The 16,033-nt window shown below is 40.8% G+C and overlaps 1 protein-coding gene across 3 annotated transcripts in view; it reads left to right on the top strand.

Moving 5' to 3' along the window:
* adgrb3 (adhesion G protein-coupled receptor B3) overlaps positions 1-16,033 on the top strand; it is a 117,384-nt gene that overhangs the window by 98,888 nt on the left and 2,463 nt on the right. Inside the window, exons 20-29 of one of the 3 annotated variants that reach the window (XM_034101259.1) lie at positions 6,496-6,646; positions 8,381-8,450; positions 8,824-8,890; positions 10,148-10,233; positions 10,577-10,675; positions 11,024-11,195; positions 11,466-11,561; positions 12,389-12,428; positions 14,438-15,081; positions 15,220-15,255. In XM_034101259.1, coding sequence (XP_033957150.1) covers positions 6,496-6,646; positions 8,381-8,450; positions 8,824-8,890; positions 10,148-10,233; positions 10,577-10,675; positions 11,024-11,195; positions 11,466-11,561; positions 12,389-12,428; positions 14,438-15,081; positions 15,220-15,255 — 1,461 coding nt within the window. Of the gene's footprint in view, positions 1-6,495; positions 6,647-8,380; positions 8,451-8,823; positions 8,891-10,147; positions 10,252-10,576; positions 10,676-11,023; positions 11,196-11,465; positions 11,562-12,388; positions 12,429-14,387; positions 15,082-15,219; positions 15,256-16,033 lie in introns of those variants that run through there. The other 2 variants (XM_034101257.1, XM_034101256.2) reach the window with 2 other exon arrangements.

The raw sequence follows: 16,033 nt of genomic DNA, 5'->3' as shown, positions 1-16,033 counted from the left end.
GCCTCAAAGGGCTGTACAAAGCAAAGACAAACACAAAATACAAACGTCCTAGCATAAAAATTATAAAAACATTATACTACAACATAAGTATTGCCATGTGATAAAGTGTATGACTGAGGTGATGCTAATGTAGATGGAAACTAGGTGATGGAAATGAGTTGACAAGGAAGACAAATGCGAAGAGATGAGTTTTGAGTTTGCTTTTAAAGGAGTCAACGGAAATAGCTTCGTAGAAAATAAAAGAAGCTCTCATATTGGGATTTGTGGCGTGCATTACTGAAATTACCCATTTGGTGTTCTGTTGACAATTAGACCTTAACTTCAGGACGAGTCAGCAGTATTCAAAGGGGCAACTTCAATAGTTATAAAGAAGGACTTCTTCCAATAAATACGTGTCACTTCCTCTATCGTCTAAATAACTGGCCGGTACACAAGTGGCTAATGTAAAAGATGGTTTGGCAAACAGCAGTTGGGATTTACAAGCTGCCCACGCAGATGCCCTTCTCAGTCATTTGGCAGAACTACAATGTGACAAACTGTCCGTTTCATTGTGTAACCATATTATCGCTGTACCTTTAGACCGTATGGTTAACAAGGAACACTGTCATTACGACTCAGTGTTTCTCCTCATTAATCCGTTCTCTTCAGTTTTTCAGCTCATTAACATGTTTTAGTATTTGGGCAAGCTTACATAGCATAAGTCATAGATTTAAGCAGAGATCAGCAGCGCAATGTAAACTGAGCCAACAATCTTTTTAAATGCTTGCAAAAAATGTATGTTAGTGTAGGTTTTCCATTAGCTGTTGATGTATGGCTACTTGCACCTGTGCTTATAGGTGTGAGCTATTCTCTGAGCAGATATTGAACCCTACTTTTTTATTTGACTATTTTCAACAAACAATTAATTATGAACAAATTAACCAAAAGAAAAATGGTTGTAAATGTGTTGGTAAACAACGCCTGATTCCTGGTGACACTATAGATGAACTATGGACATAATGAAACCATTCATCAGAAACTGAATTGGCTCATATTGTGCAGAGCATTTTAATCTGGTGAAATGACAAAGAAACAGATTCCATAATTTGCAAGTTCATCTGTTTCCTTGCTGGCCCTTACATTTCTGGCACACAGTAGAACCCGAGCACAAAGCTTCGGGGCATTTTTTTTTTTAAAGCTGAGCTGATTTGAAGCCTTGTCAGATTTAATCAGGGCTCCAGTCATCTCCTGTCTTGATTATGAGGACCACCACTTAACATGGAATACTCACGCGGCATGCTGCTAATAGGATATCTGTCTCTGAAATCTGCAGAAAGATTAAGTGGTTTTCAGCAAATCCAAAGACATACTAAAGATGTCATTTCAGCATCTCCCAGAGTGACTCGACAAACTGACTCATTCACAGGGTGCCGGATTAACGAAACACTAACTAACTGCTTTGTAATCTGCCAGCATTTTTTGATAATTAATGGCACGTAAATAAATATTTCTACTTGATTTGATATTTAGTTTTAGCTTGTGGATCTAACGACACTGTAACATGAAAGGGTTGTACTAAGTGATGAACCCACAAATAGTTATTTTCTGAGTTCCCCCTAGCTCCATTGAGCATGTTAGCATCTTTTAGCACATTGTTTTGGTTTTACAGCACACAACTTCCCATCAGAAGCAGCTGTTATAAGTCAAAAGCTCAGATTAAATGACAGACGCAACATATATGAAGCTAAAAGCAGATACAATATTTGACCCGCATGCATCATGGAGCCAGAAACTCCAAATCAATTCTAATAATGTTTTGCATTGGATTTGACACATTAGCCTTATAACTTTTTTTTTAAATGTCAATATTGTATTCATAGATGTAGTTTGTTGCGATATGGCACAAAAAAGTCATTAATGCAGGTTTCTTTTTTACGCAGATGTACAATCAAGTTAAAGGACTCTATATTATATGTTCTAACTTTACAAATGAGACATAGAATACTTTGTTGTTGATTTATTTCCTATTAGAAAGCTGCATTTATCAGTCTTTGCGATGCTGAGGATACAACTTTCAGGGCAATGACTTCTTCACATTGTTCTGTTTTGAATGTGTCCCTCTTATCTGTTGTAATAATATTTGTGAAGTATTTCATCAGTTTGATCAGACAGTAGAACCCAATGTTTGAGTGGTAGGCCAGCCAGAGGAGGAAACATGGCTCCTGTGTGGGTTTAATTGCCATGCTGCCTGACACTGCCTCACTTGTTTCCCCCCATCTTTTGTAAGAAGTGCATATAATTGCCTCCACTGTTTTGTGGATTCAGACTAGCTCATCGTCTAATAGAAAATCATCTCTTTGGTGTGGAGGTGTCCTTTGGGAGCAGAAAGTCAGTGAGTCACCTTTGCCTGTATTTGCTTTTCCCTTGTCCTCTGTCGTTATTCATCTTAGGAAGAAAACAAAAAGGGGAATTAGGGAGTATGGCTGTACTGTAGGAGGGTATGTTCCTATAAATTGTCTATCCCTATTATGAGAAAAAAATCTATAATGCATTAGGTGGGTGAAAGTCAAGGTAAGCAGGGTCAGCTAACAAATTATTAGCTTTGTAGAGAGATTCACTTTTGTGCAGGTCATACAGTAAGTAGCATAGTGAGCTGACATAGTTGTTCCTCAAACAAGCTTTGTACTAATTATGTGATATTATCTAGTTTTTGGACATCTGAACCTCCCGAAGTGTCACAATATAAAAAAAGTATCATCTTTTATTGAAAGTAAAGATGGCTTATGAAGCTACGAGTGGAAGATGAATACAGTTCCTAAACGTTTGTATGAGACATTTGATACATAACAAGCTCAAGGCCAGATATGTACTGTATACACAAACTGCAGTGTGCCTATATAAGCTTTAGTTTATTTTTAGTACAGAGCGCTTGACCTCCCTTATAGTGAGGTGCAGCAGAGAGTGATATACTGTAAGCTATCCCACGTTCCAGTTACTTTTAGTAGCATGGTGGTGAAAAGTAACATGCATAATCCACATGCAGCTCACGCAACTACATGTGTGGCGGCAGCTTTATAACGCAGGAAAGCTCTGGTAAATAGAATAGAATCAAATAGAATCCTTTATTGTCCTTATACAGGTACAATGAGATGAGTAGAGCTACTCCTCTTTTTAAGGTGCCATCAAAAATACAAAAAACAAACATGAGACGTACAACATTCAGCCAACATACAAACAACAAGCATTCATACTTCAATATGCAGATAAAGTTAAAGTGTGAGAATATATCGGTTTAAGTAAAACAAATATTTTTTTAATGTGTTTAAAAAAAGATATATATACATTGTATCAGTAAAGTTCAGGAGAATAGCTGTATGCTTTGTTTTCATAGAGTGTTACATATCGAAATAAAGTAGGCAGAAGTAGATGTGTCATAATTATAAGCTGACTCCAGGTTGGTGTGACGTACATCTATCGAGCAGTAAGTAGCCATTTTCTGACTCGAGCGGCAAAATCGTTGCATTCTTTTCAGTTTTTCTTTGTGGTTCAACATCAAACTTTGCTGCCACCACTTTGTTGTCTGTAGTCCTCCACCTAAGCACCTCCTTTGTAAAGCACTGGTGCACTTGTTGCTTAATTTTAAAGGAGAGTGCTTCAATCAAAAATAGCACCAGCCTCCACCTCCCACACGGATTCAGGAAAATAAAAGCAACATTGGATTAAAAAAAACCCTCTACTATAGATACCGTGCCATTAGGAGCGTCTCCCAAGCAATCATCTTAAGTACTTATTGCAGTAATAGTCATATGTAAAAGTTAACTGTTCTCCTATATGATAAATTAATGCAGCAATAAATGATGGAACACACTGAATGATAAATTGGATTAGCAAATAAATAATGCCTGGGGAAAATAATTTAATCCCCATGTCAACATTAGTTCAATCCAATTAGGAGGGACGGAGCTCTCAGCCTCACTGTGAGCAAAACTGAAACTGCTTCTTTCAATGTTTTGCTTCAATAATATTACTGCTCCTTATTTTTTTGATTCCAGTGAACTGCCATTCACTCAATAGGAAGCAAAGTGTGACACAGTTCATAGCAATTAGATGTTCAGTTTTGAAAGTGTCGAGGCCCGTCCCACACCTTTAAGTCTGAGTTTATTCAGTCCACAGTGAGAAATGACTTTAGATCTGACCTGACATTAAACTTCTATTATTGAACTGTGTTAAAGTACACCCGGTCAGCCTCTACCCTTACCTCCATGTCTATCAGCTCTCCAATGTTACAATGTGGTCCCTTCGTCAGTTTCTCTGTTTCCATGGATACTGACACTGTGTGCTCAACATCTCCAGGCATTTGCCTTTCTAAAGGGCAGTATGAGCTCTGGGTTTGTTTATGTTTTTGCTTATGTCCAACCTAGTCTGTCATAATGTCCTCATAATGTACCTTTCCTTGTTTTTTAAATGCAGTTTTTTTTTGGAGGACTAATGAAGCTGGGTGCTATAGGGATCCAAATGAACCGTGAAACACAACGGTTGCATGTGACCTGTTTCCAGGACACAAGGCAGGCTCTATTTTCAGCACCTTGGACAGCACATGAGCAACAGCAACACTGGAATTAGCTCTGCATGAACAGGCAGTATGGCTGCTGCAGACCACACACTGTTTCCCCTTCCACTATTGTCTCCTTTAATCCGGTTTTTTGTACTTTCATACAAGATTTCCCTCACTGATTTGGCATGTTTCCATAGTAATAATCACATACTGCACAGCGGTACACTCACATGCAGGTCACTGAAATCATCATTCCGCACAGAAAGGCAGGAACATTCTAGATATAGATATCTAGGTATATATTATTTCTTATTCACAGCTTTTGTACAAAACAGATCTTCTGTGTGATTTCAACCAAAGCAGGTGGTCGTGTGCAATGGGAGCTTCGTATGCTTTGATTTGATGTTAAGATATTTTCATCTCTTAACATCAGCAGCTCTAAAGCATTGTTTCTGAGTGATATAAATAAGTATATAAATTACCTGTTTGTGTTACCAATAACACTATGCACACAAAATGTAAATGTCTGCCAAAACCGACTCATATTAAAGTATATTATATTTCAGATTTGGCCAGTGCTGACTATGACTTGGCAGAAAACATCAATTCGTATCATCAGCTTTAAGATGTACCTTTATTTTGCAATTCCCATGGCAGGTTTGTGTCACCATTTCTGTCCAAGCACACTTAGTTCCTACAGAGCCAAGTCATATTATTGCTAAAACATATTTGAGATGATATAGAGTAACGGATTGTGTCAAATGGGCATGGGATACGGTTGCATCCTGAATCATCTCAAATAAAAATGCTATTAAGGCAGACTTTCAGGAATATTTGCCTCCTTTCAAAAGAAGTGACATATCGTCTTGTGATAAAAATATTTCTACTAAGAGTATGTGTTATGTATCTTATCAATGTAAGTAGGATGAATGTGTTTTATAGGCCACTCATTTTATACAGAGGTTTCTTTAAAGTTGGCCACTGAAAAACTTCAAACCAGCCGGTAACAAGAAGTATCTGAGACGTTGGCCATATGGTGGCAGGACATACTTACACCTGAATGCATCCTACTTAAACTTTGATCAATATGTAGGGTTACATAATTGCTCATGGACGTAGGTAAACAGAATTCCCCACTTCTGGCACATGAGGTAATGCAGGATTACTGTCTCGTGTGAACCCTGTGAACACTGCAGGGGATGGATGGATTTAATGTGGTTTTCTCAGTGGGGATGGTAGTGTGTGGCACATCTCGCAGTATGGTGTGGACGCCCTGGGACGAGATGATACACTTCAATCTTCCCCTCTTTGTGCACCATCGCTCAGATTACCACTTCTCCACACTGCAGACAATCAGAACTGGAGGAAAAGCGTAATCTCCTCTAACAAATGTCAGCGTGCAACCACGCGATTCTTACAGATCCTCCTTTTTTTATTTCTAATCCTCTTCTAAACAATCACATTTGGAGAGGCCTCTCGGTAGAACAGAGATGGACCAGCTAATGAAGCTGAAAAGTGGTGCTTCATTGTCGAGCCTGAATGGAATCTGCTGTCTCCGCCGCGTGCATTCTGTATCATTTAAGCGGTGTTGTGTCTGTCTCTGTGTAAAACAGTTGACCTTGGCTCACATGCCTCCAGGTGGGATCCCCAGCATACTAATGTGGGTGAGTGCAAAGGAATGCTACGCTAGGCTCTGTCTGATCTTTACTACTGCTGCCACCTCTGCTGCTGCAGTTTAAACTGATGCTTTGTTTCATGCACTGCACAGGAAGGTACTCCAGTGGATGGTCTGGACAGGGAAATGCTGCCAGTGCTGCAGGGATATGAGGAAATATCAATATGATCTTGTGGAATCTGCATTAGTTCCTATTAATGCGGGCACCATTTTTCCAAGTTGTTTTGCACGTACTGCAGCCAATATACAGTATATCTCTGACTCCTTTCTCTCTTTGTATCGACAGGGAGTCTGCGTCATGATAACAGGCTTCCTGCATTTCTTCTTCCTGGCATCGTTCTGCTGGGTTCTCACCGAGGCCTGGCAGTCCTACATGGCAGTGACGGGAAAAGTTCGGACCAGGCTCATCCGCAAGCGCTTTCTGTGTCTGGGCTGGGGTAAGAAAGCAGCGTGTTTCCCTAAACCTCTTCATTATCTCCCATCATCCATCGCAGCTGCCGTTTCCTCCCAAGGTCTCTGGCCAAGGTGTCTTTCCAAGTATCTGTGTGTCTTTTTTTCCGTCCGCTGTTCCCATCCTCTCTCTGTGGGGCAGCCAGATCTCCCTCCTGTCGGCCTCTTTGTTGTGATGCTTTTGTGCTCCAGTCAAGCTCTCTGAGGGCCCGGTAAATGGACCGGCCCTCAAGACAGACCGGTTCGGCTCCAGCAGAGCAGGTTGAAAGAGTGTGTGAGCGGAGAACACACCGTGTGTACAGTAAAACCTCAGAAAAGGCGTAGGAAAGAGAGAGGAGAGAGAGAGAAAATGCTCGCAAAGGTAAAATGGAGTGATTTATCATGATTATACATATTCTGAAATCCTTTCCAATTCAATTATTTGTAATATTATTACGAATCCCAAATTAAATAGTTAGTACCCAACACAATGGTTTTAGTACCCGTACAAATTCTAATCAGTGTGGATGTCAGATACTTTATTTCCCTGCCTCCCACGCTCTGTTCCTGACTCTTGAGTGTTACGTCACAAAAGAAGAGGCTATTGCAAGGCGACATGTCTGTCAAGAAACACAGGCAGATCAACATCGGTATCAACATTTGAAAGATTTTAATGTTTTTCTTCATTTGATAAATGTCAGTCTGTATGCTCGTCCAAACGTTTTGTTTCTTTCAGTCTAATAGAAATCTCTCCTTAAAAAAAAAAAAATCTATTTGATTATGAAAGAGCCCACACTCATTCTTCTTGTTACCTAGCAACAAACAAGGCTCTCTTAGTCATTGCAGTGCCACCGCTTGCTGCAAGAAGAAAAAATGGACAAAGGCTGTTTCTACAATCACATGGATGTTTCTAAAAACGCCCCGACAGATAGTTTGTTGATAAATAAAACAATCTATATCATTTTGTATGTCAATAACAAAGCATTATCTAATATGAATGCTATTTTTGACTTAAACCCTCCTCAGATTAGCCTCTGTGTTCAAATAGAAGACGATAAACCTTTTTAGAACAGATTTACAAAGTGAAACGCAGCACGCGGTACCTGTTGTCTCTTAATTCAGCCGGTTTGAAGTGCGGTGTCTCCGCCAGGCTGTTGCCAGCACGATGATTCATGACACGCTTGTGTACACTCGGCACTCTTTACCTCTTCAGCACTGCAGAGAGACACTGGATGGCCACAGGGTCTTCGCCTCGTGCCTCCGGGAAACTGATTACATCAATAGCACCTGCCTGCGCTGCTCCGAGAGGAAAAAGCGTTAATATTCTGAGCACACAGTAGTAAGAAGAACCGACTCCATTACACCAATCCACAATGAGGAGTCATAATGCAACACAAAATCCCTCCATATAAAACATGTGTGGAAGGCGGGGACATTTCTTACAGTGAATTGATGAAATGTCACAATGTGGTTTCCTGGACTCGATGCTCTGCTGCCATTTTGTGGAAGCACAGTACAGTACAGTGTGTTCTCCTCTGCTACTTAATGGAATACTGTGCCGCATGTTGATTGAAATATCGAAATGCATCATACGTCTCAGACGATTGTATAATCTCATACTGTAGCATCTAATGGAGTGAATATGCGCTTTTTAAAATGGCTGGAAGGCAGAGTCTGACTTTTTCTGCATTGAAGTGAGCTTATGCTTCTCGAATAACTATTGCTTGTTTTCTCTTTTCAAGGATTACCAGCTCTAGTGGTTGCTGTTTCAATGGGATTCACCAAAACAAAGGGCTATGGGACACCTTTATAGTAAGTGTTTCTTTTCTAAAATCTAATTTATATCAACACTTAGGGGACATTAATAAGTGCTCCTGCAGTGGCTTACTTATCTAAACAGGGCCATAAACAAAGTCCCCTCGACCCAATCAAATTTCAAAATAGCGCAGCAAGACCCCAGTTCTGTGTGACTTGTATCCCTGCTGGATACCATACCCATAAACACTGCTTAACATGTCTTTAGCATTTTGTTACCCAGTGCAACTTTGGAAATAGAGTTACAGCATATGGCACTTCTCCCTTGACAATTGAGGGGAATACAATTGTATGCTGGTGTGCACCATTAGCCCTGATGTTGATGCCTTGGAGGGAGTTAACAGTTTTTTTGTTCCTGTTTTCTCTGCAGCTGTTGGTTGTCTTTGGAGGGTGGACTCCTGTATGCCTTTGTTGGACCGGCAGCTGCTGTTGTTCTGGTATGTTATGTCCAGTTTTAACTTTTAAATGATGAATAGATAGGGGATTTACAACTAGTTAAAGTTTGAGGCATCACCTGAACAAATATATCCCAAAACACAAACTTTGCGTGGCTTAGACATCATTTTTACGCAAACAAATCAATGTGCGGTCCTGTAGATGCTACAGTATCAATGTGGTACATTTGCACTGTGTTAAAAAACGACTAAATGTTGCTCTGAAAATGCCTAAGAGGAGGAACACACTCCGCTTTCAAAGTCAAAGTAATGAGCATCCCATCAGGCAATGTGCTCAAGCAATTCCCTTTCATTTACCATAATGGTGCTCCATGTCGCTGTGAGGTTATAAAGTATTAATGCATTAGATTTGTTCAGAATCTAATATACTGGGGTATTTTAATCATCTTGTATTTACATTGTTGTACTGAGAAAATTACACCAAGAATGTGATTATGCAAATCACTAAATCTGTGTCAGAGGGACAGAGGACGCTGAATACTGAGTGCTATTATTTCATTGTAAAACCACTCTACTGTGGTGGGATTTTTAAATAAGGATATTTCAGATTTCCTCTTGAAAAAGCGAGTAAACGACTTAGTTTGAGCTTTAAATGCACGGAGGCGCCCAGTCTTTCTGTGCTTTCGTTTTCAAATGTGATGAACCTCAGAGGAACATAAGCTAATCTCTGTAAAATCCGCAGAAAAGACCCTCTGCAGTGTGATAATTATGTACTGTATTGATACTAGAACATCACAATACCATTTCTCACAGACACAAAGGGTGATGGAGATGAACTTCCCCACATGTATTAGTATAAATACTTAATAGTGTCTTTATCTCAGCTCAAGAGGGATTTGATATAAAGGAATATTTAAAAGAAGTGTCTACCCAGCTGCTAAATCGGTAGTGTTATATTTGCCTAGGTGCTGCTAATAATAGGGGAAGGTGCCTTTGAGAAGACGAGTGTTTCTTGTCAAGCCGATCTTTTCTTCAGGCTGTTGTTCTGGGCTGGGTATCCAGGGCATGCCTCATCCCTTGGCTGAAATGTCACAGAGAGGAACAAACAATAGAAGCTAGAGGTCAAAGCTCAGCGCAGGCAGAGAAAATCAAAAGCCCAGTGGGATAATGACCTTAAATCATACGAAAAATGTCAAGCCCGGATATTAAGCGATATATTTAACATCGGTTTTAAAACAATGTTGTTGCGAACGTTTCATTATAAAAGCTAATATTCCTGTTTCCTTTTATCATTGGCAGGTGAACATGGTGATCGGTATCTTGGTGTTTAATAAACTCGTGTCCAGGGATGGCATCCTGGACAAGAAGCTGAAGCATCGAGCAGGGTATGACAGCCAATCCTTGTCAGTACCTGGTTTTCTTCTTCTTATCATCATGCAAAAATACAAATACGCTTTGATATTTCTTTCACACACATATGGAGATTCAGACCTGCTTTTCGTGCTGTTGAAAGGAAATGTAGAAGCATAAACATAAAGAGGTCAGATCTCTCTCGGGAGGGACGTGGCTTCCTATTTCTTTGGCAGAATCAGTCCACGAGATGAAAATCATTAAATCGCCCACACATTGGCTACGTCTGCTGTTGCTAACATGCTGGGGGAGAATTTTAAAGTCGGGGATAGTGGCTGTTAGCGTTGTTTGTCATGCTGTTGTCTCTATGTCCCACAGACAGATGAGTGAGCCCCATACAGGATTAACTCTCAAGTGTGCCAAATGTGGTGTTGTATCAACAACTGCTTTATCAGCAACTACAGCTAGCAATGCAATGTAAGTGCCTGTCAGTGTCTCTGAATCAATAAGACGATGCTACAGGGAGTTTCTGCATGTACAGCGTGTCCACCGCTACAATTTAAACCTTGCAGTCCACTGCAGCGTGAACTGATGTTGCACTAACATCTACAACACATCAGAGCTATAGTACAGGGATGTGTTTTACTGTAAACTTGTGGTGTTACATGTCTATTGTACAGCTTACATCACTACAAGCATGCACATTAAAGCCCTAGAGTAAAAAAGGCTTTGATGGAGATATGGACTTTGTACTCCAGATGCTATCGTGTTATCTATACCAATACTCGTGCTTTTAAATGCGCTCTCTTCCCTTCCTTCTCTCAGGGCGTCCCTGTGGAGCTCCTGTGTCGTCCTACCTCTGCTGGCTCTGACCTGGATGTCTGCAGTGCTCGCCATGACGGACAAACGCTCCATCCTCTTTCAGATCCTCTTCGCTGTCTTTGACTCGCTGCAGGGCTTTGTCATTGTGATGGTGCACTGTGTCCTACGGAGAGAGGTAGAGGAAGTCATGTTTCTTTCACCCATGATCACTTTTTTCTCTGGTATTCAGGTTAAAATGGAGATGATTCTTTTGAAGTTATCACAACCAGGACATACATTTAAGTGTTTGTTGTTGCATTTTGGGAAATACACTATAGTTTTCATACTTGACAGAAGAGAAGACCCATTTACAAAACAGTAATGAACTTCCAATTGCTTATCTGTTTAAAGCATGTGATAAACAGCGTTAATGACATGATGAAAAACGGATTCGCTCTGTCTTTAGGTCCAAGATGCGTTGAGGTGTCGGCTCAGAAACTGCCAAGACCCAATCAGTGGAGATGCAACAGGAACCTTCCCTAACGGGCATGCTCAGATAATGGTAGGCACATTTACTCTCTGTCATTTAACAGACCTAATGTTCCCTGATTATTTATAATACACATCCAGAACTCCCTTTCCCCCATTGACCTTAATTTAACTTGTGCTCTTCATGCATGTTTTTAGTTCATTATATCCAGCTTTAATGTAGCCTCTAAAACAAGAGGAATTGTTTTCCATAGCTTTATCATTTTCCACACAACACTTTTGCAAAGCTGCAATTACATGCAGGGCCTGTGATAAATGGCATCAGCTGCCTTTGGTTTTCTTAGGCCCCGAGCCCAACACTTGATTTCCATTTGATTGAACTTACAGGCCGTGTTTGCGATGCATCTTTCTCATTTCCTCTCACAGGGAAATAGAGGACTGTTCCCAGCCTGACCTTTGAAATGGGACACCAGCCCTCTTCATCTAGCACAACGATGCCGATGGCACATCATGGCAATGATCGGCCATTAGTATTCTAATGCACCTCGGAGAGAAATAGTTCTCATGATAGCAGAATGGTGTCAAGGCCCCCTAATTCAATGCAGCCATTAGCAGCACCAAAAACATGCAGCTAATGTTTTTTTATTATCCAGCTTTAATGTAGCCTCTAATGTAGCCCCCCCCCCCATAGATGTGTTATTGATATATTGTTAGGATGCGGAGAAAAAACGACCGCTTTGCATTTTTCTCAAGCATTGGGAAATACAAATACAAAATATATATTCTATCATTATTTTGCGGCTGGCTTTTCCACATGAATGTTTTGTATTCACACAGTTTACAGTATAAAAGGCTTCAATGTTTCGCAATACTGACCTTTTGACTGTCCTCTATCTACAGACTGACTTTGAAAAAGATGTGGACATCGCCTGCCGATCAGGTAAAGAACCGACAGCCTTTTATCAACAGCATTCTCCTTGCCTTGCATGTAAAAAAAGAAAGGATAGACAATACAAATAGCTGAGGTTACATAACAAGCATCAAACCCCACAGGAGACTTTTCTCACAGTTACCAAAACACTGACTTTAATCTGAGAACAAAACAGTATGAAGAGAGCTGTTGGATATTCACTTTAAGCTTAACAGCACTAAAGTGAAAAACATCAGCTTTTCCCATCCTGCATGTTTTCATTATGTTTCTCATTAACATGTAGACACTGTTGTAGGTGCTATGTGTTTCATTCCAAGAGGATTTTGTTCTAGTGGGAGTGTAAAAGCCACACTAATTGTTTGGAGAGATGATTTAATACAAATAAATATTCCTTAGAGATTGTGCAAGTGATCCTGCGTGTATCTAGTGGCGGTAACTTGGCACGAGCATGAGAACTCGCCTTTCTCCACTCCCTTCCGAACCAATGAAAAACACACAAGTGGATCTGCAGGGAATAACAGAGCGGACCACTATTAGGAGCTTTCAGAAACACAGCTTGTTAAGAGACGAAAAAAAGGTTGTCTGGCTCTTTTGACCAAACATTACTTCATGCCGTGCAGTCTTGTAAAGCTAAAGTGGACTTACTCGATACAAAAAGGCAGAGCAAACAGGTGTCATTCATAAATCATGACCTGAATCAGCTGCCAAGAAAAATGCACTTCCCAGATTACTCTCTGGGGTCAGCACATTTAATTTGCCTGTTCACAAACGGGGATTATACTTGAGTGCAGTGGAAATATTCTGCTGTGTCACTTATGGCGCGTTTCCACTGCAGGCCTCGCTCGGCCTCGCTCGGTTTGGTTAGGCCTTATTATTAGGCCCGGCTCACTGTAATGCTGCGCTTCCATTACAGTTTAGGAACTGGGGTAGTTACTATAGTAACGCAGTGTAGGCGGAGCCGTGACGTCATCTTCAATGAGCGCCCCAAAAAACAACACAGCCGTTAGCTCTTAGCACTCAGAGCTCACAGCACTTCATATCTGTTCGGAAACTAGACAAAAGTTAAACAAGTACAAACCACAGACTGCCTGTGTCATGGCGAATACAGTCGCTGGTTTATTTATGTCTGTATAGGCCGTTGTTGTGAGTGTGGACGGTCGGAGCATATATAACGTTAGCTTAGCCAAGCTCCATTCAGAAAACACGTATTTTAAAAGGGTTTTTCGCCTGCCGTCTGTCTGCAGACTTGTCAAAGCATTAATTCATGGTTTTTACTAACCGGTATCAGTATGTTGTTACTTCGGCATCATTTAGAAACGTGTATTACAATTAAATCACGGTCAAATATGTTCATCTTGTTGTAGTTGTAGCCCCTTGCCAGCGATTCTCTCTCTCTAGTTTAGCATACTCAGCCCGACTCAGCCTGGTTGTTCCGCGCCATTACAGAGTATAAAAACTGAATACCAGACTCAGATGTTTTTTCCCCATGTCAACACTGAGAATGAAATTAGACTGGAACAAAAAGACAAGATAGATCTGTTGCACTCCTTATAATCTGCTTGCAGACATTTTGTGAACAGACAACATAATTCCTACTGATTCACAAGGAGAATATTAAACTGCTCAGTTTGGAGGGTTCGTATAACTGTAAAGTATCTCTGAATAGATAACTGCTGTGTAATATTCAGTGATTCAAAAGGTCATCAGGACCATTACATTATGATAAGGCTACATGTTTTATGGTAGTGAAAATGTCAGGATACAACTTTAGTTACTGTTACATCCTCCAGAGATACCTGCTGTTGTGTCCTTTGCCTTTAGATGAAATGTAAACATTTATTAGCAGTTATTTTTCCTGTCTGCAGTACACAATCCTTTGAGAATTGCTTCATATTGACTTGAATGTCTTGTTCTTGTATTCATATGTGGGATTATCTCCGACAAATTGTGACACAACTTTCCTTACAGAAAAACATCAACTAATGGGTGTATCACTCTGCCCTGCAGCGCTCCACAAGACATGGGCTCGTGTCGCGCAGCCACCATCACAGGCACCCTCTCCCGCATTTCTCTCAATGATGAGGAAGATGAGAAGCTCCCCGAAGGCCTCAACTACTCTACGTTGCCTGGCAACATCATCTCCAAAGTGATTATCCAGCAGCCTTCGGCTATGCACATGCCGATGGGAGTGGGTGATCTGAAAGAGCAGCAGTGCATGGTCGACAGTAACGCTGAACTGCGCCGCGCTGTGTACCTGTGCACCGACGACGCCATGCGCCAGAGCGACCACGACATGGAGGGCCACGCCATGCAGGCCCAGATGATGGAGACGGACTACATAGTCATGCCTCGCGCCTCTGCGGTAGTGTCGGGGTCGGGCACCCTCCTGAAAGACGATAACAAGATGAACATCAATATGGATACGCTGCCACACGAGAGGCTGATGCATTACAAGATGAGTCCTGACTTCAATATGAGCCCGTCAGGCATGGACCACATGAATGTGAACCTGGAGCAGCAGTATCCGAGCGCTCCAGAGCAGATGCAGAACCTGCCCTTCGAACCGCGCACGGCTGTAAAGAACTTCCTCGCTGAGATGGAGGAATCTGCGGGGCTTTCTAGGAGTGAGACAGGGTCCACGATATCTATGAGCTCCTTAGAGGTAAATATGTTCGTGTGGTTGAAGCACAAAGGAGTCAGAGCTGCATCAAACACCTTAAAATACACCATTCAGCTTTTTTAATGTGTGTATCTTCTTAGACAATTATTAACTTCAGTACTTCCTGTTTTATTTTCACAGAGACGAAAGTCACGATATTCTGATATGGACTTTGAGGTAAGTAAAACCATTTATTCCATACTACATGCATCTAGCTTTTTTATGCAGAAAAAAGCAATTTATTTTGCAGTTGTGTTTGTCATTTGATTTACGAGTACTTGTTGTGCCTCTTAAGCTTATTGGAGTTACAAAGCCTTGACTCAATGAGATGTATTTACCTGCTGTGTAGTTAAGGTAAAAGCAAGGCTGACAAACAGGGCAACAGCTCTCATCAACATTTGTTCCTCCTCCATCTCCTCCATCCATTAGCTATACGTTGATTTTCAAAAATGTATGCTTTTTAAAGTCATTTGCACATTTCACATCTGATTTCACCACTGGTTTCAACAATGATTATATTGGCTTGCAAACACAATCAAAACCCCCTTTGGCAGGTTTTTAGCATTCCTTTGCAATTATTTAAGCAGGCTTTACTGCATATATCTTGTGCGCACTTTCAAAGTAAAGGAAACATGAGGCTTCTGGCAGCGATTTTGGTGTGGGGTGCATTTTGTTTTTTAGCTTCGATGCACACCAACCCATTAAATGGAAGTTTTGTGCCAAGGTTTGATTATAAGGATTTCCCTTACACGTACAAAACCCCTAAACGACTCAATTCGTCAGTAATGAAGAATTATGTTGAATTCAGATACTCCAGATATGGCAAATAAAAATAGTTTCAGGATTTAACTGTCCCATCCCTCTAACTTTAATTATATTGGTGTTTCCTTAATTTTGGCAGCCACTTGTATATATGCAGAGACAAGTAGATTTGTTTCAAACCTGGCCTATAAGT

Source organism: Pseudochaenichthys georgianus, chromosome 15 (assembly GCF_902827115.2).
Source record: "Pseudochaenichthys georgianus chromosome 15, fPseGeo1.2, whole genome shotgun sequence".
Classification (NCBI taxonomy): domain Eukaryota; kingdom Metazoa; phylum Chordata; class Actinopteri; order Perciformes; family Channichthyidae; genus Pseudochaenichthys; species Pseudochaenichthys georgianus.
This window is presented reverse-complemented; position numbering and strand designations above follow the sequence as displayed.